Below are 26995 nucleotides of genomic sequence, written 5' to 3' on the forward strand. Positions count from 1 at the left end.
AGTGTAGTCTGCAGATCTGTTCAGGGTTTTCGTAGTATGACGTAGGCTGTTGTTCCTGCAGCGAAGTCGCGGGCAACGATGATGTAACGCTACTAAGCTCTGGGTGCCTCGTCGTTGACGGTTTCGTCGGAAGTGGGAGGCTGGCTGACTGTGGCGGGGATATCTTGTTGGGCAGCTTCTTCGTCGGCCGGGACGACTTGGATGTTTGAGCTGGCGAAGTCATAGAATTCATTTTGGCCCGCGGGAAATGCTCCTTGCACCTCTGGGGGATGCTGGTCGTTTGGTATAGCACGGGTAATCTGCAATTCTCCGTTTGCATCGAGAATGTACCTTGGGTCATGGACTCCCGCTCCTCCAACTGGCAGGAAGTCATCGACAGCGGCTCCATGTTCTGCGTTTATGTCCTCGTCGTCGCGCTCCGCGTCGTCTTCACCGTTATTCTCCCCCTCCTCATCACCATCCTCACCATTATCTTGCGGGTGTGGAGTCGGAGGCGGAGGATGAGGATTGAACTGGTCGAACAAAATGCCCTGGTTTTCGAACAACTCGATGCGATGCTGATCCAAAGCGTCTTCGCGGGGCCCATGAGGAAGCATATTGACAATAGCGCGTTGGTCAGGAGTCAGATGCTGCAGGACTTCCCACTCAGGATCATTTCGCGCATCACCTTCTTCCTCGTCATCTTCATCGTCATCATCAGCCTGACGCTGCGCCTCATCTAGTGCACGAGCACGTAGGATTTCTTGACGACGAGTGAGACCTTCACGACTGAGGCCACTATCACGGTGGAAGCCGTCCTGGTTGTATCCTTCTTCGTCGTACTCTGCGGGTCCGTATTGCGGGCAGCCGTGCATCCCAGGCCAGTTCTCACCGCAGATGTAACAGAACGAGTTGCCGCACTCGCAGGTAATATGATTGCATGCCTCGGCCAACTCCACAGTTGCGCCGCAAACGAAGCACTCTTGGTAGCCCTTCTCGTTCGCAGTCTGCTTGAACTTCTTGTCGTCCTCGTTCTGGTCGCACTTGTGGTTCTGGGTTCCCTGGTCGAGCAGCGTCCTGCACTTGACACAGGTCAACTTTCCGCACTCTTCGGCCTCGCAGATGGCATATGTGATTTTCGATTCGGGATCTTCGACGTGGTTTCCGGGGGGTAGGAACTTCGCGCAAGCTAGGTTTGCGCAGTATGTGCGGAATCTGTTCAAGTGTTAGCTTAATTCAAATATGTTACTCGCACGTCGACCCGTCCAGCTTTTTTCGTTTAGGACTTACTTTGCCAGGATTGTGTACTCGCCCTGCTGTTTCACCTGGTACGCCCAAGAAACCTCCCACGGCAGATAGTCCTCATATTCGTCTAACACAAACATAACATCGCAGCACTGCGGCGGGTATAGACTCTCGTTGTTTGTCGCATTCTCGAAAAAGCTAGCGAGATCGTCGGCGCAGACCAAATGGCGTTTGCATGGAGCTTCGATAAGTAGTTCGCTTTCGCTCTCCTCTGTGCCGCAGATGACACAGCTCTTAGACATGATGGCTGATGTGGTTGAGTATGGTGTGGATTCCTATCAGTTAAAGAGGGCTGCGAGGATGATCGTTCGTGGGTACGTCGCGCGCCGTGGTAGAGTGGTAGAGTGAGTTCGGTACCGGGCGAGAAATAGTTCAGGCGTGTGGAGATTGTGTAGAATTAAGGCAGCACGTAGTGTGCGAGGCGAGTGACTAATTCACAAGGGTAGGATTCACGCCCAAGGTGAAGTGAATGCCGACAGACTTGGACCCGACTAGCTAGCCCTGAATGCGGTGTGAAGGAAGCTTTGTACCTCTTCACATATCCTGATAAAACAACGACCGATCAGTCCGATCGCAGTTAATGACCGTTGCTTTGAAGACAGACGGCATCCACAAAATGGCAAAAAAAACCGGTTCCCTTGTTGCTGTATGGTATGATGTACGAGAGAAAGATGACGCGACAAAACATGCGCAAAATGGAAGCAAAATGTAGGTTGATGAATGCTAGCTGAAATACCAACAAAATCACAGCAGCTCACTGAGAAGACATATAAGGGAAGTGCATCCCGATATCAAAGCTCGAGATGCCCATAACGGGAATGCCAGGCAGCCATCGGCCGGGCGCAGGGGTCGACTCGCAAAGCCATGTGTGCAGCCTGGAAAAGACCCACACAGTGCGATGGCTGACTATCCAGGCAGATTCTATATAGGGAATGATGAAGAGTCCGAGGTGGCATCAGGAATGTGTGGTGAATGACAGGGTCCAGAAATCGTGACGCGACGTCACGTGGAATTTTAGCCGGCCTGATCGTGCACGGATGCACAACATCGAATCGAGAGACAGCGATGCCCTTACCTGTCTCCTTCCAACGCACAACGACACATCTACGCCACCTCATGTCTCGCACTACGATAACGTCGATTGATTTGCCGCGTCTTTATCATGATAAAAGTGGCCCATCGCTACATGCATCGACAAGTGGAGGATTTGGTAAGAGTTCATAAGTTCTTGAACTGAGAGAAGCCCAGGACGATAAGTTGTATGTACAAGAAGATTAAACTACGCGACACCCCTACGCACGGCACATGCGTCCGTCTTTGCTGACCTTCCAAGCCTCACTACCAACACCCTTGAGGATGTAGAGAACATCCTTAGGGTCGTACTTCTTCTTGATGTCCTTCAGCTTGTCATAGTTCTTGCCAAAGAAGGTCTCCTTCCAGTTCGGCTGCTGGAAATCTGCCTCATTAAGGTATGAGCCACTGCCCGGAGTAATGGCTTCAATCTTAGGCATGAGCTCGTTGGTCATCTTCTGCTGAGCTGCCTCCATGGTGGCCCAAGGAGCGGTGGAATCCCAGTTTGTGATAAGTTGCAGCTGGATCATGGCGTCTCTCCATGCGGGCAGTACGCCATTGTCGGCGACTCCAGCGGGCTTCTTGTAGTTTGCTGAGCTACCAGCAAGCAAGACGCCTTCTGCGGCAAGCTCTTGGTAGACCTTGACAAGGTCGGCGGTCTTGTTCTCGACCACAGTTCGGGGAATGAGACGGCCACCAAACTGGTATCGGTTGACTTCGTATGCGCCGCGTGGGAGAGGGCCCATGTAGCGATCGAAGTGGTCGCGGTAAGACAGCTCGCTGTAGACGATTGGGGGCGTGATGCCGAGATCTGTAAGAGCTTTGGCATAAGGCGCAAGCACCACGTCCTTGACGTAGGCAGCTGTTGAGTCCCAGACGGTGACGGGCTTGATCACAATGTACTGAGTGCTGACCAAGAAGACGACCATAGCACCAGCGTCGATCATCGCTGGCAAGAGCTCAATCAGCTTGGCAGTTGCTGCGGCGTACTTCTCGGGGGTGGTGGACGAGGCGAGAAGCTGCATAGCAGCACCACCAACCTGCTTGGCTGGGTATGCTCGTACAGTCAATGAGAGGACGATAGCATATGTGCCACCACCACCTCCGCTGAGAGCCCAGTAAAGGTCGGCGTTCTCGGTTGCTGAAGCAGTGAGCATCTTGCCCTCAGCAGTCACGACCTCGAAGGACAAGGTCTGATCAGCAGCAAGCCCGAACTCAGTGCTGAGCACCGAGTGTCCACCACCTTGGGTAAATCCTCCTGCTAGACCGACAGTAGCGCATTCACCAGACACAACACTCATGCCTTGCTTGTGCACTGCCTCGAGCAACTCGTTGCCCATCACTCCAGCGCCAACGGTGACCGACGGGCCAGTGTAGTGCTCATCGGACCAGTCGCCGAAGGCGATGTTCTTGAGACTTTGGGTCCAGATGGCTAGAGCGCCGGCTCCGGTAGATCTTCCAAGGAAATCATGCCCAGTGTTCCGCACAACCACACGAATTTTCTGAGCTTTGGCGAACTCAAGAGCAGAGACGACATCCTCAGCCTCGGTAGCTTTGACAGAGTACGAAACGTAGTTGCCCAGAGTGCACGGGATGCTCCTATCGGAGAATGGATCGCAGCTCTGATTGGCAAAGTACGACTGCATTATCGAGTGGGAAGACGGGGTGCTGCCAAGAGTATTAGAGTTCTACCCCAACATGTAAACGGAGCTCTTGCACTTACTGTATCAGCGGGTTGAGCCATGATGACTTCAATGCGTCGCAAGCGTCGGCATCGTATGTCGGATCGTGACACGGGGAGCCAATTGGGACAGTGGCTACGAGCTTCCCGTTCACGGTCGAGTTCAGTGTCGACCACGCGTTATCGGATGGCCAGTCGGCATCGCTTGGCAGACGGTAACAATCCTGGGCGCTTCCAAAGCGAGCAAGGAGTAGGGCTCCAAAGAGCGCAGCGTTGTCGATGAGCCTCATCTTGTCTTGAAAGTGCTTGATGGCAGTGATGAATACCAAGAGCCTTGTCCCGACCCTCATATATAGCCATTGTTCCCCTTACTATCGTTTTCGCATTGCCACATGCTATTCTTCTCATCTCGGAGACCATCTCAAAGAAGAAGACTTAGAATATGTCTGCTTCCTCTGTAGGTTACAACGCCGACAGAGTCCACTTGAGACATTGTGCCACATGCCGATATCAATGCAAGGAATAGCCATGCACTGGGCTGGAAGCCGGCGAAAACCTCGTGCGGGAATCGATGGCCGCACGCGAGAATGACTTACTGCAGGGCAGAGTGGGCCAACCGATGAATGGGGGATTCGCCGGGTGGCCTAACGCTTGGGGGTGGACCCTCAACGACGGATTGCTCGCTAGGATTGAGCTTCATGAAACCGTGGGATTCGTCCTCAGGCGACACAGTGTGGCGCCAGGAACCGGCGGGCGTGCAGATCTTGGCGGGCATTCGTCGTCTTGGAACGTTCGGAGGGAACCTCATTTCGGCAGCCGTGCAGCGAACGAGATGTCTAGGTGCGCACTGAGCAGCTGTTATCGCTCCACGTGCTCGCCCGCCTCCAGACCTCTGCCATTGCGCCATGCTCATCATCGCCCTTTCTGTCACATATTCGAAAGTCTAAAATTATCCTCCGTTGGTCATGGATGGTGGACGTTGTCGTTCAGGTTTTACCGTGGTTTTCGGTTGGCGTTTGTGGCGTTCGCAAGCCCATGACACACCGGACCGCACCCCACATTGCGCTGCACCGGCCTGAACAAGGCAAGACCCCTTTCTGGATGACATGCCGCCATCTCTGAAGGATGCTAGGTTCCGACCGTATATGCGCCAGCACTTCTTAACAAAGTTTGCGCTATTGGAATGCCATGGTCGGGTAGGCTTCTGCAGTCGGCACTTCATACCAATGACGGCAGCCACCATGGTAGCTACGACTCGTGGGTTTCAGTCCTGGGCCTTACAAGAGACGCACTATAAACCGCACGAGGGATCCCTGCGTTCATCATATTCGAGGATCACCTTCCGTTTAGAGGCGGAAGATAAATGGTGGAACCTGTCCCGCTGTCGCTTTACTTGAGACCTCCGCGATATCCTACGCACCCGTTACAAACTCGGGGGTCCGCCCATCTGTCTTCAACATTCGGATTGTCTTGCGCAAACGTGGCGTGAGAGCATCGACATGGCCTCTTTCATTCGCACATGCATGCTGTTGTGGCTCGTTACCATCTCCATGGTACATGCAGCACAGCAGCCAGCCCTGTCAAAGCTTCCCGCATGTGCTGTAAGTACCTTGCAGCCCAACTTCTTAACATTTCGCTCACCCTTGCAGCAACTGTGCCTCTTGAACGCTTTCAGTACGAACACCTGTTCTCCAACAGATCAAGCATGTATTTGCACGAACGATGTCTTCCAAAACAACGTAACGCTGTGTGTGAGCGCCAGCTGCACCATCCCTGAAGCTCTAGGTACTTGCACCTATCCCGACGGAAGAGAAAAAGAGGCTGACGAACATGAAGTTACGCGCAACATCAGCCTGACCACCTGCGGAGCCCCGGTACGGGATCGCGGACAAAGCTATGTGCTGTTGTCAAACGTCATGGTATGCATAGCTGCAGCCTTCGTTGCGATGCGTTTCACCTTCAAGGGCACCGTGTCGAGGATGGACTTTGGCTACGACGACTGGTGCGTGCTGGCGACACTCATAGCCGCTATACCCAGTGCCGTCATCACTGTTTTTGGCACTGTGAAGAATGGACTTGGCCAAGATCTCTGGACCCTGACACCGACGGAGATCACTCAGATGCTGCAATATTTCTACATCATGGCCTGGCTCTACTTCACGCAGCTTATGCTGTTGAAACTCACGCTACTGTTCTTCTACATCCGCGTGTTCCCCAGCAAAGGCGTTCAACGACTACTATGGGGTACAATCGTCTTCACCATACTCTGGGGTGTCGCCTTCATCATCGTCGCGATATTTCAATGCCAGCCCATCCAGTACTTCTGGACAAAATGGGATGGCATGCACGAAGGTACTTGTCTCGAAATCAACGCCATCACTGCATCGAACGCGGCCATATCCATCGCCTTGGACTTCTGGATTCTGGGTGTACCTCTTTGGCAGCTTTGGGGCTTGAAGCTACACTGGAAGAAGAAGGTCGGTGTAGCGCTTATGTTCTGCGTTGGTACCTTCGTCACCGTCGTCAGCATTCTGCGTTTACAAGCCTTGGTTCACTTTGCCGCTTCCTCGAACGTGAGCTGGGAGTTTTACGACGTCTCGATGTGGAGCACGATTGAAATCTGTGTCGGCATCATGTGGTAAGTTCTATACTCGTTCTCATATATCGCATCCATTAATGTTCCTACCAGCGCCTGCCTCCCGACCCTCCGTCTTCTCCTGGTCAGACTCTTCCCCATTTTGGGCGGCTCATCGGCACGCAGCCGTCAATACTACAACTACGGCAGCAACAACGAACTCAGGAACGTCAGTCAAAAGCACAAGTCGTACAACTTGAACACGGCTATATCGAGCCCTCGTTCAGAGTCGTTCGATACGAAAGTGGAAGATGGCATCAGAGTCAAGACCTCGTATCACGTGAAGCACAGCCATAGTCAAGGAGACACAGATGAGGCTAGCTTGGTTAGCTATGAGGGAAAACGGAGGCCATAGTTTTGCATCCGATATAGTAATGATCATGAGTATTTCGCACCACCTCACGTTCCCCGCACAAACACATGCTACCTAGGTACTTTGACGACTGCGTCTGCCGGTGCTGAAACCTATTCGAGACGAACTTTACCTTCAAACAGCCACTTGCCAAACGTAACTTTCCACACGCCTGGTAACTGCCGTGATCGACAGGTGCTGAAGCACCCACCTCTCGCGATTTCGGTTGACCCATCAAAGGGTAACGCAGATCACCGGAGTATCACCGACATCCTCGTGGAAGATCACACTAGTTCCACGTGTCGGCGATCTCTGTACGCGGTTGCGACAAGGTCTAAACGACGAACGGTCGGTGGCCTTATTCATTGCACCATCTCAGTATCACGATAATTTCCATCACGGCGAGAGGTTCCGTAATTGGCGTCTCTCAGGCATCCCTTCAAGTGCTGCCGTCCCCACAACACGAATCATCCCGTATCCGCAATGATGGCAAACCCGGCCGAGCTGCGACGAGCTTTCGCGGTGGAATAAGACCGACGAGTCGTAAGTCTGCGATAGTTTGTGGTACGGCAGAGCTACGGGTCCGATGTGGGCCCGATCTCTGGGTACCTAGGTAGCCGATTGTCGGCTGTGCGCAGATGGAGGCTGTTAGCAACGAGTACTTACTGCTAGCGATGGCACTTGTCTTCTGGAAGAAAGACTAGTTGAGGAGAGGATTACTCGAATTTAGCCTGGTTCATTTTCAACGTACACCACCGTATCGGCCGACTTACCAAGTTTTGTGGCTGATGGCACGTGCCCTGGAATTACGTTGCAGTGGCTGAAGTGGCCTTGGTGATGTCGCATTCAACGAGCAAGGCGCTTGCCGACGTTGCGCTCACAATTTCGGATCGAATGAAGACTTTGCGCTGCGAAAGTTGGAAACACGAAAATGCAAACCCCGGTCTCTGGCGTACCTAGTACCGGGTAAGAATGTCGTCATCAACGTCGCAGCGGTGATTGTGCAATGCATTGCGTCTTTGAATAACGCCGAAAGTTTGCGCGCACGCATGCATGTCCTCAACCCGCACATCTAGCAATTGCGACTTGTGACGATGTGTCGGGCGATCAAATGTGATAACCTCACGCGTAGGTCTAACTCATCTGCACTACCTAGGTAAGTGTCTGGAGTAACACGTTTCACGTGTCAACCAAACTTCACAAAGCAGCTAAAGAACTTACAGGAAACTGCCGAAAGCATGTATCGCATGTCGGTATTCCAGCGAGCCTAGAAGGAAGATCTTATCGGCTCCTACTTAGTGCGGCTCCCGCTCTCACATGACCTCGGGATTAAGAAATTGACTTTAACTACTGCTCCTCGACGCAGATCTCGCGGTATACGAACGCGACACTTTAGTAAAATCCTCAACATTGAGCCCATACTACCGTTTGCGAAACCTGAAGATAGCGCTGATAACCGAACGCCAGCAGTACTGGCATATGTCTTATGGTGCAGTATACGAAGATCAACGATGATGTGGAGAGAGTGGACAGCACCAGACAACGTGCAGGAAAGAAGTGATAAGAACTCGGAAAAGGAGCAGGCTTAGGGTACGTGGAAGAAACGCCGCACCTCGAACGGGATCTTTCACCAGCCGGTAGAGAGGCTTCATCTCAGAGAGAAAACTCGCTTTCGCGATACTGATATTCTCAAAATGTTATCGCCATCGTCGCGCCAAGCTGCTGAACTTCCTCGCATGTTCCTAAATCACTGTAAACCCGCAATTCTCAGCTACGGCGTTTACTGAAAGGAAAAGAATGTTGCAAAGCTGCGCTTTAGACATCTTTGTAATAACATAACATCTACGGGGACAGTGAGCACCACAAAGACGCTCACCTCACGTTTGCGTCTAGCCGTGTGCCGCTTTAGGCAGGTCTACTCTTCTCACTTTCATCGCAAAAATTCATCTTTGCTGCTTTCTACTGCATTACCTTTCCACCATTGGTGCACAACCCACGATACGCTCTCATCCAGCAACATGGCTCCATTGCGCACGCCATCACAGGGAGAATCGTCATCTACTGCGGGTTCTTCTCTTGCTGTCCGTCATGGGGTGCAGTCCACTCGTCCAACAGCCATCGCTCACGAACTCGTATGTATATCTTACACGATCAGTCCCCATCAAAAGTTGCTCATGATGTGCAGAACAAAACCTACTCGGATATTCGCGCCACTGCCGCCGTTTACAGTGGGCATATCTCAAAGATGCAGGTCCAAATGAAAAAACTCGCAGTTGAACACAGCAAACTGTTCGAGGAGAAGGACGCAACTATCGCAGATCTAGAGCTTGGAGTCTACGAACTGAAAAGCCAGAACAAGGATCTCTCATGCAGTCTGAACAAAGAGGCCAACACTCGAAAAGTGGCGGTCGCAGGTATCGAAACTCTCACGAAACAGCATGAAATTCAAGGCAAGAAAGTCATGACGCTCAGCAGGAGGGTTGCCGAGCTCGGGAATGAGTTGGCTCAAGAGAAAGCCAAGCATACCGCAGATAAAGGCGCGAACGAGAAGTTGCGCAGCATCACCGAGAAGTGCGCCGAGATTGCAAGGCTTGTAGGGGAACACGCGTAGATGAGTTCTACTCGTGATTGGGAATGGCTGGAGGGACAAAAGCGGGATGCGAATTTCAAAACTAGATGCTGAGTGCGAAGACATGTCTTCAGAAGGACCTCGCAATCTATACAAGGTACCGTTGGTGTATAGCTTGAATTTCCAATCTCACCTTCACTTTTGCCTCCGCCATCATACCGCCATTGCAGACCCCGTCCACTCTGTTTGCAGCATCTCAACCTAACTTCTACCTTCCACTAGAGCTGCAGCCTAAACATGATCTCTTGTACCTCGTCTCCCGACAATATCGCAATCTCCCGAAGAATGTCGAATAAACCTTGGAGCGCTCGCTCTCGCATGTGCAATGGTAACGACAAGACAAAACAATCGCGGTCGCAATCCATCGTTTCGAGAGCTTTTCCCCCGTCGCAATATCCGCCCACCTACATCGACAAGCACCGTAAGTGAATGCCACAAAACATGGAAGAAGCATGCTGATAAGCTAGAAGCCGCGTTCTACAGCGCACGCTGCCGCAGCGAGATCGTCACTCACCGCGTTGATCAAAGATCTCAGAGCACAGGAGCGCGAGGTTCTCAGTCTAAGCAGCGCGCTCGATAAAGAGCGGTTGGAGCATGAGAAGCATGTTGAAGACCTAGAAACAACTCACGCGAAAAAGCTTGCGACCGTTCACGAGAATCACGATCGCCAACTTGCGCAGATCGAAGTGCGTCACAGCGAAGAGCTCACGCGCGTCAAGTTGTGGTGTGTGATGAACCAGCCAAAGCCAAACGAGTTATCGCGGGTTCTCGAAAGGCAGCGGAGGTCAACATTGGAAGCCGAAGTGGAGAAGACAAAAGAAGAGGCGAAGATGAGAGCTCTTTGGCAAGAAACTAGAATACAGGAACTGGAGCGTGAGAACGACCAAGTCAAGCATCAACTGGCAAACTTGCAAAGGGATTCACAATGGAAGAACTGGATGAAGACAATAATGTCATAATGCCTGCCCGTCCTCCCGGCGAGTGCCGACTCAAACCCCCGAAGGGGTGAGTCAAGGTCTCAAACCGGGAGGACTAAGACAAGAGTAAAAAGCTAGCTACAAGAAAGGAAACGTATACAAAACAAAGTACAACAAAAAACGATGCAGCGAATGCAGACCCATGGGTATCGTCGCGATAAACACCAAATCAAAACCAAAACCAAAGCCAACCCAGAAACTCCAATGCGCAAAACGTGATGAGAGCCAAAATAAACGCCCAGTACCCAAGATGCATCTTCCCATGCTCTCGAGTTGTCGCTGAAAAACCAAATGCGCAACACCGTGTCGTGTGGAATCGTAAATGCGGAGTCGTGTCTTTTTCTTCTTCCCCTTCTAGTCGATGGAGTATTCTAGAATTATACCGCAATGAAGGACAAGTCGTCGTAATCATCAGAGAGCATGGACAGGTGGACGAAGTCCTCCTCGGCTTGCTCCAAAGCCACCTTATGACTGTGTGCGCGCTCCTCCCAGCCTAGGCTGATGCCACTGAGTTCGATAGCCGACATCTTAGGTCGGCCAGTACCATGTGCGTTCGAGATTTGATATGTTGGGTTCTCCTCGAGCACTGGGCTTGATGGCTCAAAAACGAGGAATTCATCATCGTCATCGAGGTAAAGCCTCTCATAGCATTTCCTCCAATTTCTGTCGACATGCTTGTAGGTGTCCAGACTGATCAACGTCTGGCGCACGTTCCATTTGAATGCCCAGCTGTTTTCGCGCTTGCGCAGCCAATGGTTCTCATTGTCGAGGGCTTCGAGCATAGTCCTGAGCTTGCTGGGATGAGCGAGCGGGTCATCCTCTTCCCGAGGTTGCTCGACTGGAGCGGCAATGGTCTCCATGGCGTGTCCTGCGTCGTTTTGCGCATGCTCGTCGGCATTGGCCAGGCGCTCTCTCAAAACCTCAATCTCCATCATCTGGGATCGATTCAGAGCCTGAAGATCCATGATCTTATCATGACGTGTCGTGAGCTCTTCTTGGAGAGCCTCGAGACCTTCGGTCTTGCTGGTAGCGTCCTTGATCTTGGCCATCAAGTGCTCAATCTCCAGTTCTTTGGTGGCGATGACTTGCTCTCGCTCGTGAATTTTCAGAACGGTGGCACGATGTTCGACGGTAAGAGTTTGTAACTGGCGCACAGCCTCGTCGTCCTTCTTCCGTCCCGCCTCAACCTCCTTCGCCTTCTGAGCCCAGGGCGTAGGTCCGTGCTCGATCTCGATGGCTTTTGATAGTATGCCGGCTTGGTCGGCCCAGGAATTCAGATGGTAAGTGATGGTGTTCAGGTGGGCAAACATGAAAGCATAATTCTGATCGACATCGAGATTATCGATGTTGTCTTTGATCGCGCGGAGCTCAAGAGCAGGGACTGGCTCGGTGTCGGATAGGCTGGTGCACTTGGCAACCTCCTCGATCAGGCTGCGAACGAAAGCGGCGAGGGTTCCAGCAGCCGATGCCAGCTTTTCGTCATATCTGAAAGCGTCCTCGAAATCCTGTGGTCGTTCGGGATACATATGATCCTGAACCAGAGCCTTCAGAGTCCGCTGCAACCTGGCCGCAGCCGTGGATGTAGCCTGCAAAGTATCTACTGGCTCGTTGAAATGAATGAGCATCTTTGCGCACTCTTCGCGTATGCTCTCAGGCACTTTCTCTAGGACGAAGTGTGCCAGATCGTAGATGTAAAGGATATAGTTAATCCTCGCGTGGAGCGAAGTCGCTATGGAGAGGAATTCTCCCTCTGGTCGTGCAGCAAGGACCTCCTGGTGGCTTGACAGAATTGCTTCATGTGTCTTGGTCGATCGCTCCAGGGACCCAGCAAATTCTTCAAAGTTGAGCGTGTCTGCTTTGAGAGCGTTGAGGCCTTGATCAAGAACCTGCTCTACCGAGATCAATTCTTGGTACGTCGGGCCAAAATTGGCGAATTCGGGAAGTGATAAGCCACGAATGGCAGACCAAAGACGGTTGCTTCCGTCTTTGAGAACCTCCAGGTGAACAATGGACTCTTCACAGACGAGTCTGGAGACGGCATCGTCCAATCGACCGCCATTGCTCATGTGACGACAGGTGCTCCTCAACACATTGACAAGCAGCTTGGATTTCCCAGCGATCCTTTCTGTTGCGAGGTAGGCTTGGAGAGACTCGCTTCGAGTGAACTCCTTGGACTCTGTCTCGTTCCAAATCTCGAGCTTTTCAGCAAGCTGATCTGCCTTGAGCGATACCAGCGAAGATTCGATCTCTCGTGTGGTCGACAACACAGTGGCTGCACGAAGTTGGCGGTTAAGGTCCATCACTTCGTTGAAGCGACCGGTGGTATCCTTAACTTGGGCTTCCGTCATAGTCTTGGAAGACTCAGCGTCGGCCATCTTGGTTTGTAGGTCCATGACGAGGTCTCGGAATTTGGAGATCAAAGACTCTTGGTCGGCGATGATATTGGTCTGTTCGGTAATCTGGCGTACTTGCTCAGCGAGCTCGTTGTTCTTAGCGTCAAGCTCTGCAAGCATGTCCTCTTCTTGCTCAAGGTGTTGAGCTTCTAGCTCGTCGTTGAGTTCCCGTAGGTTCTCAAGATCTTGCACGACCAGATCCTGCTCCGCGATTCTATCTTGGAGATTCTGGTTTTGTTGGGTCAACTCCTCGACCATCTCCTCCCATTCATTGGCGGCGTCCAACTGTTGCTTGAGGTGGTCCACAAGGTTTTCGGATACAGAGAGACGTTCTTGTAGATTGGCGTTGTCTTGCCGGTAGTACTCAAGCTGTGCGACGTCGCCCTCGAGCCCGAGAATGTGTGCCTTGAAGTCTTGTTCCCGCTCCTCTGTCATCTCCTTCAGAGTGATCAACGCCTGTCGCATGCGATCATTCTCGTGCTGGAGACGGTAGTATCCAGCCTCTTGCTTCTGATCCTCTGACATTTCTGTTGTGAAGAGGTCGGCCTCATCGCGAAGAATGTCTAGCTCCAGCGTCTGCTCTTCCAGGCGCTTGCGCAACGACTCGATCTCTGCCTCGGCTTGATCCGCCCTCTCCTCGGCCATCTCCTTGTCCACCAAGGCATCCTCTAAGTCCACCTCGTGGTCCTGGTGTGATCTGTTGAGAGCCTGTTGTTCCAATTGAAGTGTGTTGACACGGTCTTTTAATTCCTGAATCTCGGTATATTGAGCTTGACACTTGTTCTGGAGCCGCTGGATGATGCCGCTGTAGCGCTCTTTCTCGTCGCGAACCTGAGCATACTCTCTCAGGCGCTCTTGGTCTTCCGCGTGTTGCTTCTCGAGATGCCTAATCTTGGTGTGCAGATTGTCGACGTTGTTATCCCGACTTGCTTTGCCAGCATTGCTTGTGACTGAAGATGCAAGACTCGGTCTTGAGGTTGATGGTGTAGGACGAGAGGGTTCGGGACGAGAAGATTCTGGGCGGGAGGATTCGGGTCGAGAGAATGGGGCGCGAGATGATTCAGCGGCAGAGTTGCTTGACGTGCTCGCCACGCTGGCCTTGCGGACTGGGCCACGCGAAGGCGGTTGTGATGTTGAGGGAGCTGCGACTGACTGCCGCTTGCTCAATGTGGTTGTCCTTGTAGTGGTTGTAGGCTTAGGGGCAACCACGCTTGATGGGCGGGCTCTGGGTGTGGTGGGTGGTGCCTTTGTTTTGGAGACCGCTCGTGGAGTAGGAGGAGCCGGTGCGGGGGCTGCCTCAGAGAGGATGCTGACAATGCTAGTGTCGCGGATGAACAGCCCGTGGAGAGGTGCGCAAGTGAAGTAACGCTCTCCGCGTACGGAGCCATCGTTCTTGCCATCAGCAGTTGGGAGTTCTATTCCCACAAATCGCCCCTCTGAGACGTGAATGGGGCCTAGGTAGCGGACGATGCCGTCTACACCGCCAGAAGTCTCGACCGTCTGGCCGAGCTTGAGATTGAGGGTAGTCATGGCTACTGGAGACTACCCAGGAGCAATGCTGAGAGTGTGGAGAGAAGCAGTGGCAGACAGCGTGGTGACTGAGTGCAGTGTGGTTACCTGACGCGACGCGTCGAGAAGCAGCTGCGCGTGAGGGGGAGAGCAATTGCGAACAATTGACTCAGCTGAAGTGTGAAGAGTGCAGAGCAGAAGAAGAAGCAGATACGCAACAATGCAGTAGCAGCGGCTTGAGAGTGTTGTGGTTGTGGAAAGTGGCATGGGGCAGCTGCAGAAAGTGTGGTGTACAGGTGAGAAGGGAGGAGCGAGGTGGCCGGCTTTTACGTGAGGGCTGGCTTGGCGCGGCGATGGCTCGGATCAAAGCGCTAAACCTCGGACGCGTCTCGGACGAGCTGCTGTTCGCGCTAATGGACCCTGACCCACGGGAGCACCCGACGCTAGCCCATCTGAGCGCGTTTGAGCGCGCTCAACCGCGACTTTCGTTTTAACATGACGCCCATGAGGCCACTTTCGCCCTTTCCCAGCCACCCTATACACAGATGGGGTAAGCCTTGAGGCAGTTTCCTGCCGGACATCCGCAACCACGCCACTCGACGCGTCTGAGTTTTGCTACCGCGTACATTCCGTGTCACGACTCTTGCGATGTTTATTATATAACAATGTTGTCTATGGGAGTTGTTCCTTTCTCATTTGATGTTCCGCTATGATTATACCGCCACCTGTTTACTGTTGTTTCTGAGTATTCTTGCGCGTCGTGCGCCCACATGTGCAAGATGCCTTCTACACCTGCGCGCTGCATCACTCTCAAGCTACTGCTGCCGCCTTTTGCCTCAACATCGCAGATGCAAAGCCCTTAGTATCGTGCATATCACCGCCAACTATTTGCATATAGATGCATCCGTGCCTAATCAGCGTTAGATGTGTGTATGCATTATCTTGTGGTATATCACGTGGTGAGCTTACGAAGCTATGCCCTCTCGTTGCAGTGCGCGATGTCATACATTCCATGCAAGATATGACACAACTACGCATAGATCTGCGGCTACTACATGCCAACGCCCATCAAACCTGTCCGACCATTTTCATCCACATCCGTTACCGCGAAGCTTCCAACTCCCTGATCCTTTGCTCAATGTCCGGAACAGCTCTGAGCTGCAGGTCGATGTCTTCCTTCTCACTACCAAAATGTTAGCGCGCATTCTCGCATACTCCAAAAAGCTCACAAACACCGCAAATGGAAAGGAACTTACTCTTCAAGTACCGCCCTCCTCTCTGCATCCAATCCTCCAAAGTAGAATCCACCTTGGCCGTCAAACTGCAAAATCCTAGTATGGTACCTCCAAAGACTTCTCCGATGACTGACTGTCATGAGAGTTATACCCAGTCTCTTCGCTTCTTCATACATCACTCTTTCTACCTCCAGTGTAACTGAACTTGTGCATTCGTCCAAAATGGCGTACCGAGGCTTGTGGTAGAAAAGCCGCGCCATCGCGACGCGTTGCTGGAGACCACCGGAAAGCACGTCTTCCCATTGTGCTTCAGCGTCGAAGCCGCCGGGGCGGTCGATGAGAGATTCTAGGTTCAGGGTCTCGAGGATCGAAAGGATGTCGTTGTCGGTAATGGATTTGGAGTGCATGTCGTGTAGCGAGTCTGGGTATATAATCTGTTGGCGTAGCGTTCCGCGCGAGAGGTATGGACGTTGCGGGATGTAGAAGATGTCTTCGAATGGTGGCTTCCGTACTTTGCCGCCGTATACGGGCCATAGGCCGCCTAGGATGCGGAACAGACTGCTTTTTCCGCAGCCGTTGGGTCCCACGATGAGGAGATGGTCTCCTGGCTTCACGCTGAAGGAGAGCTTGCGCACGAGTACATCGCCGTTTGGAGATACTATAGGCACGTCGATGAACTCAATGTCTGTGCCTTCGGTTACGGTGCCGCGGCCGCGTAGAACGGATGCGTTCTCCTCGGTGTCGGCGGAAGAAACGAGCTTCTTCTCGAAATGACCAGCTTGTATGTCGTCGATTACGTCGAGGAGGGTTGACACGCGTGAAGTGTAGCCGGCGAGCTCGGTGATCTCCTTGTACGAGAACATGACGCGACCGAAAGCGTCGCTAGACATGAGGAGCATTCGCCGGTTGGTGACGAAGCCTGTTGTAGTAATACCTGTCAGTAATCGCCCTCCTCGCAAATGAAACAAGGACTGCGGATTTTGAGTACTCACTTTCCGTCCGGTCTCCCATAGTCATGCCGCCTGTGCCTGGAACCTTAAAGAACACTGGCACACTGCATAACAGCAATCCCAGCGCACCCCAAAAGTACTTTATAACAAAGTCCTCCATGACTCCGTGGTAGAATCTCCTCCTCAATATGCGATTGACATGCTTGATCAGCGTGAAGTATCCCTTATCCAAGGTATCCTTCTCTGCCTCATGTCCTGCATACAGTGCCACCTCCTCGCTCCAATCGATCAACCTGGAGTGCTGAAACCTGAACTCGCCCTCTAACCTTGCTTCGTCCGCTACGTATTTGCCAAAGGGTGGAGTAAGCGCCCTCATGACGTTGGCCGAGATCTGAACCAGCAAGCTCATGAAGAACAGACCTTCGCCACCGACACTGCGCGAGAGCGAGTAGTTGTAGATTATGATGTCTAGTACCGGTTTCGCAAGATTTGAGTAGAGTTCGGCGAGCGAATTGGAGAACTTGGATACATCGACGGTTATTAGTTGGTCGGCGTTTGCGATGCGATCGTCGAGGGCAGAAAGCGTGTAGAAGGTCATCTGTGAGAGGTATTTGGAGTGGATGTGATTTGTGAGGCGCGTGCGATATTGGAGGGAGAGTTTGCACTGGTGGTACGAGAGCTGGGTCTGTTAGCACGTCTTCGGTTGCCCGTTGGCGACTGCGGCCTTGCCGTCTCACTCCCTGGTGGTAGGAAAAGAAGTTAGACATACCATACTGTTCGTGAAAGTCGCTGGCACGGCCACCGCCATCCACCAGACCAGTCCCAGGAGGAACTCCCTCCCTTTCCCTCTGACAAGCGCACTAACCAGTCTTCCGTCCAGTTCCGCAACATACAAACTGATCATCGTCCTCAACACCAAAAACACACTGTGTCCGATCAAGAGCCTGAACTCTTTGCTCTTCCACCCAGGTATACATATCTTCAACAACCTCAGCAGATTCTTGAAGAACTCCCTATTCAGCTCTACCTTCTTCCTCCCCGTTGCTTCACCCTCGCCTGCTGTTGTCTTATCCGCTGTTTTGGAGGCACGCCGTATGGAAGCGGCCTTTTGCTCGGCGATCGCATTCCGTATGCGGTTTATGAGGGCGACGAAGAGGGTGAGGTAGACGGCGCGTGATATGCGTGTTCGGTGCTGGAGGTACAGGCGTGTGAGGTCGTTGACTATGGCTTTAGCAGACGCGCTGGTGAGGCGATGGGAAGAGAGCGGTTTCGAAAAGACAGCCATGGCTATCGTGGACGAGGCATTGGTCTTATGCGAGAGATCGACGCTGTGCGGAGAGCGTGGCGTAGCGGTTTGTGATGCTCAGTACATACGCAGTGGTGTGGAACGTGTAGTCTCGTAGTTTAGCTGGTCACATGTGCCGTTGCGACAGGCTTCCAGAGTGTAGTATGGCGCGCGCCGGCTGTGATGTTTGGTAGATCAGCACGTCGCAGAAGGTGTCGCTGTGCAAGCCTCACCTGCGACATGTGAACGAATGCCTCGGCTTCCCCACAAATCGACTAACCGCATTGGGACTTAAGCTGGGGAAAGCTCCAGGGCTTTCACATGAACAAATGGAGCACATGCAATTACAATGATGGACTGGATTTTGCAGCTTATTCTGTATGCTACGAAACGAAACATCGACTTTAGTGGCTTGTTCTTCAAACACAGAGCCTTCATTGAATGAGATCTGATGATCCGCAATTTTCCTAGCTAATGTACAAAACCCTTGCTTCGAAAGCCCTTTGCAAACCTTGCATCACTCTTAGAGCACTACTTCGTATCCTTGAAGTCACCCGTATGCTTCTTCGCCGTCTTCTCTGCTCCGTACTCTGGAGCCACCTTTCCCGGTAGACCCTTGACGAATCCACCGATGTCCAAACCCTTCATCTTTTGCTGCGTGACCTGCATCCAGCTTTGCTCTTGCTTCTTCTCGACAGCCTGCTCCAGCTCCTCTTTCTCCTTCTCCTCGTTACCTTCTCCCTTGCTACCTTCATTCTTCGCCCTCTCCTCCTCTTCTTTCTTCTTCTCCTTTGCCAGATCAGCCTCAGCACGCTCTACTTCTTCGATGTCGACGTCTTCGAAACCGATCTTGCGAAGTATGGAACCTGTGATGAAGCGGTATTGGAGGTGACCGTCCACAATGTCGCTGACGTCAACATTCTGAACCCCATGTACGCCGACCACGGGCTGCAGACCCGCGACGCCAAGTTGCATAGAGGATGTGCGGTAGAGGAAGCCAAGGATGTAATCTGACTTGGAGAAGACGTTGACACAACGTCCACTCACTACTGAGCGGATGCGCCGCCAATCGGCGACATCGGAAGGGCATGGAGCGCCGACGAGGACGACGTTCTCGACAAGTCCAAAGGCTTTGCGCTCGGCCAGCTTCTCAAGGCAGGAAAAGATGAGACGTGCGCCGAGAGAGTAGCCAACAAGAGTGACAGGTCGTTCGCCTTGGACTTTGTTGATTAGTGCATCTGCGAGGACCTCACCAGCCTTCTCGGCGCGATATTTCGCTTTCGAAAACGGGTTGTCCAGCAGAGTCGCAATCTTCAGCAAGCCCAGTGGCCACATTGCAGCCGTCATCGCAGCGAAGACAGTCTGCTCGATGATCTTCTTCTTTGCGTAACCCCAAGCAGCACTAGTCACGAATGTCTCGAGACTGTATCCGAGCTTGAGAAGGGCTTCAAGCTCCCAACGAAGTGCGAAGCCTTCTGTCCCAGTACTGATGTATCTCCATGGCTTTGACACCTCTTCAGGGTCGCGGAGCCAACCAGAGACGGCGATCGCGACACGTAGGCGACGAGACTCGTTGTCCTGTTTCCTCGGATCCTGATTACGATGAATGGGGATGAACGCGAAGTCCTCGACTTGTCGGGCATAGTCGTCCATAGCTCGTCCTGTCATCTTCGCACCATACGCACCAAACAACCCGCCCACAAGAACGGAAGAACCAGCAAGAGTACCTAGATACCCTGCAGCTGCAGTAGCACCCAGACCGATCCCACCCATAACACTTCCAACGCCCGCCGCAAGAAGCGGTGCAGCAAGCCCACCGGTCACACCGATTAATGCGGCACCAGCAACACCAGCAAGGCCGACCTTCCATCTACGAGCATTCTGCGATTTCTCGGCCGCTTCCTTCGTCTCGGCATCAGCATTCAGTTGCTGAGATGCTGCCTCTAGAAGCCCCTGGGCAACCGTCTCTTCGTCTTTCTTCAGGACGGCTCTACTCAGCCCGAGAGAACTTGTGAGGTAGAGGTTCAGGATGCGAGAATGTGCGGAGTAGTGCTCCAGGCTCAGAAGTATGAGCACCAGCGAATGCAGTATGAGTGCTCGTTTACTCTCTTCCAATTGAGTGAGAGCATTGGGAACAGGCGGATAGAGTTCGTTGAACATTTTGTCTTCATCTTCATCCTTCTCGTCCAACTTCTTAATACTCTTTAAACTTGTCTCAGATTTCTTCGTGATTTGTTTGACTTCCTTGCCTTCGACTTGTCGTGTCTGCTCTTTGGCCTTTTCTTTCGAGTTGACCACCTCGCCGATTCTGCTGATGACGCTACCTCGCCAACCATCAAAGTACTTCAACATCTCCTGCTTCAGCTCTTGCACTTCAGGCTGTGCGAGCTCTTTCCTCTCATCTTCTTCACGTGCCTGCCTCTCTTTCTTGATCTTGTCTTCCTTGGCAACATCGACATCGTCGAGGTTGGAGGGTGCGTCTTGCAGTATTTCTTCCTCTGATTTGGCGGTCTTTGGGTCGATTGGAAATTCCTCCGCGGTATAGGTATCGACCAGGGACTGTCGCATAGACGCTGTGATAGTTGCGACCAAGAAGGTCAGATCCGCGCATTGGTCTGCGTCGAGAAGCGTGGTGAGCGATGTTTCGTCCTTGTCCTCAGACTTGGAATGACCCAAGGAGGTCAACTTAGACGCCCAACCCGACATGTTTGTGGGAAACCAGGCTTTGAAGTTGGTGTTGTGGTTGTGCAGTGGTACACCTGCATGAACTCAGCAGGGTAAGGTGTCGCTGCTTGAGTATGACGTATAGTGGGGCAGGAGCTGCGAACGGTCCAGTGTCATACTAACGTCGAAGATCAGCCGGACTTCCGCTGTCCGAACTAGAGTTCCCTTGCATTACAGGCTGCTCGAGATGACCCATGTAAACATCACCTGACTGAGAAGAGCATAATATCCATGCGCAGCAACACCGTGGATCTGATACACATGCACATATGACGTTCATTATCCACGAGTTTCCAATGTAATCACCATCTTACGAACCTACTCTACCGGTGGGTATCGGCGGCGCATTCCTTCCTCCCACTGGAAAGTTCCTCGCACTCAAAAACACGCCCTTGACAGCCCTGATGTCGTTCTTCAGCACCTCAATCTGATCATTCTGCGCAGTGCCACTCTGACCAGACCAGTTATAGGTCGCTCCATAGCGGCCCATGCCAGGGTAGTATTGGTTTTGGTAGTCCATCTCGGTCAGATATGAAGTCAAATCTGACACCTTCGTCCGCAACCCATCCCTTGATTTGCCGTCATTGGTACGGTTCGTGTCGAGCTCTTCAAGATGTGATTTTATGATCTTGAGGCGGTTTTCGTGCGCTGTTACGGTTGGGTGTGGGTCTGTAGAGGTAGACGGTCGGCGGGAGAGGTTGGGTGTGGTTTGGGTGCCGTAGTCGCGATGGTAAAGCTCGGTAGGATCTGAGTCTGCCTCTGAGACATCATCTGCAGCATCGGTAACCGCCTTTACTTTGCTAGCAGGATCCACGGATACTGCCTTCTCCAGTCTTGAGTTCAGCTCCTTCAACTGTTCGTGCGTATGCGATGCGAAGTCTTGTCTTGATTCGGCGAGGGTGTGTGTCATGGGCGCGATGATCCACCTTGAAAGCCCGTATATGCTCGCCATCAAGCCTCCCGTTACGTATGCGGTTGTTACGAGGCGCTGAGTGGTTATGAGTGGTGGTGGCTTTTCGGTGTTCGCGAGGAACTCGGGGTAGGTGACGATCGGGGGTATTTCGCGGGGCTGAATGATAACTTCGCGAGGCTGAGATGTGACTTCGGGTGCCTCGGTCGGCTTTGGCGGTGTCTATACGCATCAGTATCTTTCTTCTGTGATACTATCGATGGCCCAGGCTTCAAGCGCTTAAAGAGTAGGGTTCATGCACTCACTTCTGACCACGCCCGTTCCCCAACTGCTTCGAGCTCTGTATGTGTGCTCTCCTGTGGCTCTTGGCCTAGCAGAGTCTCGATGTCCTCAGGGCGCACACCCTTTGACTGCAGGAACGCGACCTTCTTCTCTCGCGGCGCATCCCGGATTGTGTCATCCTCGAGGAATCGCGACGCTTGATCTAGTAGTCCCGAGCTTTCTGACGGTTGCTCTTCCTTGTCATCTTTCTCGACGTCGTCTTCGGTTGGTGTCGGGGCTTCAACAGCGTGTTGCGCGCGTGCTTCTTCGGGCTCGGATGACGCTGCAGCGTTATCGGCGGAGGCACGTTGCCATTCGGGTATCGCGGGCTTGTTGGCCATGTTATATAAATTGCGGGATCGCTTTGATATGGTATGAGATGTTGTGGACGCGAGATGAAGGCAGGGGCGGTGTTGAGCGTAATGATGGGTCGCCCGGGAAAGATGGCTGGACCGAGGCAAGAGCCCCAGATCCCGCCTTTCCTCTTTAGTCACGCATTGAGCATCGGCATCTTTTGAACACTCGAATCACCTCTTGATCTGCTATCTTATATTTACATTTCTAGAAACCCGTCTCAGTGTTTCCCTCGCCCATACTCTTGCTGCCGGAGCTGCCACTCTGTATCGCTCCCAAAATGCCATCGATGTAGCCTGCGCCAGACCATTTCTGGTGCGTAAGCACATCACAGCCCAGCTCCTTTTCTCTTGCCTGTACTAGCTTGACATACGCAAGCATACCCTCATCCTTGAATGCCCTGCTCAATTCGCAGGTAATCGTAGCGGTAGAGTGCACTCCAGCAAGCGAGATGAGCTGGAAGACGAATCCGTGCTTCGCCAGATCCCAAACAAACGACTTGAGCGCTTCTTCCGAGAAGCCTTGGCCCATCCAGTTGAAGCTGGGAGAGAGGTTGTAGACGAACTTCTTGTCGGGGTGAACCGCGCGAATCTCGCCGGCGAACCTGGCTGCCTCTTGCACATTCGGATCGCCGGTCTCGACCCAGAGAAGATCTGCGTACGGAGCGTATTCTTTACCGCGTTTGGTCGCGGCAGCGACGCCGGCTTTGTAGTGGTAGAAACCCTCACGTGTACGGGGGATATCCCAGTTGAAATACACGGGCGTTTTGGTGTACTTCTCTGCGACTTTCCGGCGCTTGAGAAGAGAGTAGTCCGGGTTCTGCTTGGTCTCATTGAGGTATGAATCGATGGTTGATTGAGATGCACTCTCTTTCTCGAGGTGCTGGACCACGGCCTCGTCGAAGGTTACGAGCTTGTGTTTCTTCACCCACGCAGCCTCGTATTGGTCGATCTCCTTGCCTGGTGCGCCAGCTGCCTCCATGTTCTGCAGTGTTTCGGCCAGGGGCTCGGAGTCTTCTGTGACGCCCTTGATGAACTCGTGATCTCGCACATCGACCGCACTGGAGATGAGCTTGCCGCTCTCTGAATCAGTGCGCGCAATGACAAGGTTCTCGCAGCCCATCATATCCCATTGGAATCGTGCGGCAACCAGGCGGTTGATGTGGTCTCCGACTGGTACGAGGACCTTGCCTGCAAGATGTCCGCATTTCTTTCCGCCGTGGAGTTGATCTTCGAAATGGACACCTGCGGCTCCGTTCTCAGCGAACAGCTTCGCCAACTTAATGACTGCAGAGAGACCTCCGTGACTGTTACACGTTAGCTGCTTGGTAGCGTGCCTTGTGGGTCGTCTAAACGTACCCAGTGTCACCATCAGCAATGATTGGCCTCATGTAGTCCAGGTAAGGTGTCTTTGCCCTCTCCTCTGCGCTCATCTTCCTCCTGGCATCCCAGTTCTTGCGGTCGTGTAATTGCTGAGCCTTGAAAAGCCGCTGGACTTGGTTCGGTACGGTGTTATATGGGTAGTCGCCAAAATCGGCGGAGACTTCGTTCGTGGAGGTCAAGACGGAGGAGCATGCCCATCCGGAAACGTAGAGGACTTCTTGGTTCGCAGCTTGTTGGGACATTTGGATGGGGTCAATTGCGCCCACTGGAGTTTGAAAACACATGATCAGCCATTGTACTATCTATGCAGGCTAGGATAAACGCACTGGTGTGTACTGGTTCGCCCTTGGCTGCCCTCTCTTCAAGAAGGTTAAATAGCTTCCGTGCCATTAAGGAGCTGGGATACGACTGCTGGAGCGCCCCTCGCTTGCTCACAACATCCTCCGCAGAGTAGGGGCGCTTGATGCCCTTATACCGCGGTGACGACCACCAGTCCTTGACGGCTTGTACCTGCTCTTCGAAGAGCGCATCCTCCGCCTGGCCCGCTTTCGAAGCTTCGGGGAGCAGCTGGAATGAATCGCCAGGGAGCGCTGACGATACGGGAGGGTCTACATTCTTGAGCGTCGAGCTCGACATGCGAATTGCCGTGGTGGAGAGTGGGCGTAGGAGTTGTGGTGTTCGGCTTGCTATCCTCGATGGTCGGCTCTGGCGCGCGATGGAGCGCGATACTGTGCGTAGCATTGTGGAGGTGTATGTGTGGATGAGACTCCAGCCAGCAGAATCTCTCTGTGTACCTTAGTAGGCTGGCGGCGTGGAGTCAGTTGGTAATCAGGCACGGAAAAGTATCCGTAAATCGCAGGGGATCAGGTGACGACGTTCGCCACAGACGCCTTTTTCAATTGTGACCCAATTCTTCTTCGCGCAGGTAGATAGCGATGGGTCGCATGAAAATGTGCGTCCGGCGTTGTGTTTGCGGTAACGTTTCTCCAGGGATGCGCGTGGCCGACGTCACTACCGAGGTATGTAGCCCACGTCTAGCCGTCCAGCTGCCCCTCGGTCCATCATTCGACGCTGCACTCGCATCAACGGACCACGCGTGCCTGGCGCATCGTAGCTGCATTACCGAGAGTTGCCGTCAACATTTCTCTGCTAGTTGCTCGTGAAGTTTGTAACGCCATCATCGTGTTCTTGTGTTCTGCATTCCGTGTGTTGAAGAGTGATACTCCCACCCCCCGCATCTACCCCACGTAAAGCTAGCTATGGCATTGAGTGCACGATCAGCTTCCCGAGCTCTACGGGCCGCCAAGGTGAGCTTCAAAAGTTATGCGACGGCATACACAAGACATTGAGAGCTGACAAACGCTTTACAGGCGCGTCCTTTTGTTTCTGGTATGCCATTGGGTCACCCACTTCAACCGTCATCGTCCTAACGCGTTGATCGCTGCAGTGCAAGCATGTAGCTACTCTTCCTCCTCAGAGCCGGATCTCAAAGAGACATTCAAAAAGGTCCTGCCTGCGAAACGCGAACTCCTGAAGAAGGTCAAGGCACATGCCGACAAGAAGCTCGGCGATGTCAAGGTTGAGAACGCGCTCGGTGGCATGAGGTATGGACCCTGATCATATCTAGAAGCGCGCTCTAACATAACTGAAGGGGTCTCAAGGCCATGGTCTGGGAAGGCTCGGTTCTTGATGCGAACGAGGGCATTCGATTCCACGGCAAGACCATTAAAGACTGCCAAAAGGAGCTGCCCAAGGGTACTTCCGGCACTGAGATGCTTCCTGAGGCCATGTTCTGGTTGCTCCTCACAGGCGAAGTGCCATCAGTATCACAAACTCGCGCACTCTCGCGGGAGCTCGCCGAGAAGGGCCAGATCCCCAAGTTCGTCCAGAAGATGCTGGACGACTTCCCCAAAGATCTCCACCCGATGACACAGTTCGCATGCGCCGTCTCAGCACTGAACTACGAGTCCAAGTTCGCGAAAGCCTACGAGAAGGGTATCAACAAGGCCGATTACTGGGAGCCTACCTTCGACGACTGCATCAGCCTGCTCGCCAAACTGCCTACCATCGCCGCGAAGATCTACCAGAACGCATACCGTGGCGGAGGCGCTCTCCCGAACGAGATCGACCTGAACCAAGATTGGTCGTACAACTTCGCTGCCATGTTGGGCAAGCCAGGCAAGGAGAACGAGGGCTTCCAAGACCTTCTCCGGTTGTACCTCGCTCTGCACGGTGACCACGAGGGTGGTAACGTCTCGGCGCACGCAACTCACTTGGTCGGATCTGCGCTCAGCGATCCTTTCCTGAGCTACAGTGCTGGTCTTCAAGGACTCGCAGGACCCCTACACGGTTTGGCTGCGCAAGAGGTGCTGCGTTTCATCCTCGACATGCAGAAGGTCGTTGGTGAGAAGTTCACCGAGAAGGATGTAAACGAGTTCCTCTGGAGCGTTCTCAAGTCTGGACGTGTTATTCCTGGTTACGGACACGCCGTGCTCAGGAAGCCCGACCCGCGATTCGAAGCTCTCATGGACTTTGCCAACGCACGACCCGAGATTGCGGCAGACCCTGTTTACCAGCTGGTTAAGAAGAACTCGGAGGTTGCGCCGGATGTCCTCAAGGAGCACGGAAAGGTGAGATGAAATATTCTGATCGACTCAGATCATTGCTGACTTGTTTTGTAGACCAAGAACCCCTTCCCGAACGTCGACTCGTCGTCTGGTGTTCTCTTCCACCACTTCGGCTTCAAGGAGACGCTCTACTACACAGCGACCTTCGGTGTCAGCCGTGGTCTGGGCCCGCTCGCACAGCTGATTTGGGACAGGGCACTGGGCCTTCCCATCGAGCGCCCCAAGTCGATCAACCTGCAGGGCATACTGGACCAGGTCGGCGCATAAGCGTGAACGGTCATAGGCTTGTTGGAGAGGATGTGAAGTTAGAAATGACGAACCGAATGGTTGGGAAATGTAGCCATGAATTCAAACATCTATGCAAACAATCCAGTCAGCGTGGTTTGGTGAAGGGTGGATGATGCGCAACCAGAAGGCCCGCCTGGATGCAAGCGCGGGCGGGAGTCGACCCACGAGATCGGCACCTAGTCAGGGACGAGACGCCATCGCGCGCAAGCCAGCCCGGTGAAACATTCGCCTTGAACCACGACGCTCGCTGTGTACGCTGTGTCTTCTGTCCTACAGACATATCTTAGCATCCTCTTTGCTCGATCCATCACTCCCTCGTGATTGCCGGATTATCGCATTCAATGCTAGCCTCAACATCATAGAGCTCAACGCTCGCGCCGTCATCGAT

The 26995-nt window shown here is 53.0% G+C and overlaps 10 protein-coding genes across 10 annotated transcripts; 3 read left to right on the plus strand and 7 right to left on the minus strand.

Moving 5' to 3' along the window:
* Positions 1–92: 92 nt before the first annotated feature.
* J4E92_003385 (uncharacterized protein) lies at positions 93–1526 on the minus strand (the record flags this gene model as incomplete). Its single annotated transcript, XM_051494783.1, has 2 exons — positions 93–1194; positions 1270–1526. 2 exons carry the CDS (start codon positions 1524–1526, stop codon positions 93–95), a joined length of 1359 nt encoding a protein of 452 aa, XP_051355076.1.
* Positions 1527–2576: 1050 nt separating this feature from the next.
* J4E92_003386 (uncharacterized protein) lies at positions 2577–4811 on the minus strand (the record flags this gene model as incomplete). The annotated part of the gene is made up of 3 exons (XM_051494784.1): positions 2577–4023; positions 4079–4369; positions 4633–4811. 3 exons carry the CDS (start codon positions 4809–4811, stop codon positions 2577–2579), a joined length of 1917 nt encoding a protein of 638 aa, XP_051355077.1.
* A 748-nt stretch (positions 4812–5559) lies between these two features.
* J4E92_003387 (uncharacterized protein) lies at positions 5560–7026 on the plus strand (the record flags this gene model as incomplete). Its single annotated transcript, XM_051494785.1, has 4 exons — positions 5560–5637; positions 5686–5821; positions 5873–6674; positions 6726–7026. The coding sequence occupies 4 exons, from the start codon at positions 5560–5562 to the stop codon at positions 7024–7026; spliced, it is 1317 nt and encodes a 438-aa protein (XP_051355078.1).
* A 2242-nt stretch (positions 7027–9268) lies between these two features.
* On the plus strand, positions 9269–10611 carry J4E92_003388 (uncharacterized protein; the record flags this gene model as incomplete). The annotated part of the gene is made up of 2 exons (XM_051494786.1): positions 9269–9616; positions 10120–10611. The coding sequence occupies 2 exons, from the start codon at positions 9269–9271 to the stop codon at positions 10609–10611; spliced, it is 840 nt and encodes a 279-aa protein (XP_051355079.1).
* A 395-nt stretch (positions 10612–11006) lies between these two features.
* J4E92_003389 (uncharacterized protein) lies at positions 11007–14552 on the minus strand (the record flags this gene model as incomplete). The annotated part of the gene is made up of 1 exon (XM_051494787.1): positions 11007–14552. One exon carries the CDS (start codon positions 14550–14552, stop codon positions 11007–11009), a length of 3546 nt encoding a protein of 1181 aa, XP_051355080.1.
* Positions 14553–15632: 1080 nt separating this feature from the next.
* On the minus strand, positions 15633–18001 carry J4E92_003390 (uncharacterized protein; the record flags this gene model as incomplete). The annotated part of the gene is made up of 4 exons (XM_051494788.1): positions 15633–15714; positions 15788–16685; positions 16759–17395; positions 17486–18001. The coding sequence occupies 4 exons, from the start codon at positions 17999–18001 to the stop codon at positions 15633–15635; spliced, it is 2133 nt and encodes a 710-aa protein (XP_051355081.1).
* A 531-nt stretch (positions 18002–18532) lies between these two features.
* Positions 18533–20921, minus strand: J4E92_003391 (uncharacterized protein; the record flags this gene model as incomplete). Its single annotated transcript, XM_051494789.1, has 2 exons — positions 18533–20760; positions 20918–20921. 2 exons carry the CDS (start codon positions 20919–20921, stop codon positions 18533–18535), a joined length of 2232 nt encoding a protein of 743 aa, XP_051355082.1.
* A 114-nt stretch (positions 20922–21035) lies between these two features.
* On the minus strand, positions 21036–22297 carry J4E92_003392 (uncharacterized protein; the record flags this gene model as incomplete). The annotated part of the gene is made up of 2 exons (XM_051494790.1): positions 21036–21857; positions 21941–22297. The coding sequence occupies 2 exons, from the start codon at positions 22295–22297 to the stop codon at positions 21036–21038; spliced, it is 1179 nt and encodes a 392-aa protein (XP_051355083.1).
* Positions 22298–22517: 220 nt separating this feature from the next.
* Positions 22518–24433, minus strand: J4E92_003393 (uncharacterized protein; the record flags this gene model as incomplete). The annotated part of the gene is made up of 3 exons (XM_051494791.1): positions 22518–23616; positions 23669–23957; positions 24019–24433. 3 exons carry the CDS (start codon positions 24431–24433, stop codon positions 22518–22520), a joined length of 1803 nt encoding a protein of 600 aa, XP_051355084.1.
* Positions 24434–24951: 518 nt separating this feature from the next.
* J4E92_003394 (uncharacterized protein) lies at positions 24952–26586 on the plus strand (the record flags this gene model as incomplete). The annotated part of the gene is made up of 4 exons (XM_051494792.1): positions 24952–25012; positions 25170–25296; positions 25344–26322; positions 26374–26586. The coding sequence occupies 4 exons, from the start codon at positions 24952–24954 to the stop codon at positions 26584–26586; spliced, it is 1380 nt and encodes a 459-aa protein (XP_051355085.1).
* Positions 26587–26995: the final 409 nt, after the last annotated feature.

Source organism: Alternaria infectoria (genome assembly GCF_024043175.1).
Source record: "Alternaria infectoria strain BMP 0036 chromosome Unknown scaffold_4, whole genome shotgun sequence".
NCBI classification, from domain to species: domain Eukaryota; kingdom Fungi; phylum Ascomycota; class Dothideomycetes; order Pleosporales; family Pleosporaceae; genus Alternaria; species Alternaria infectoria.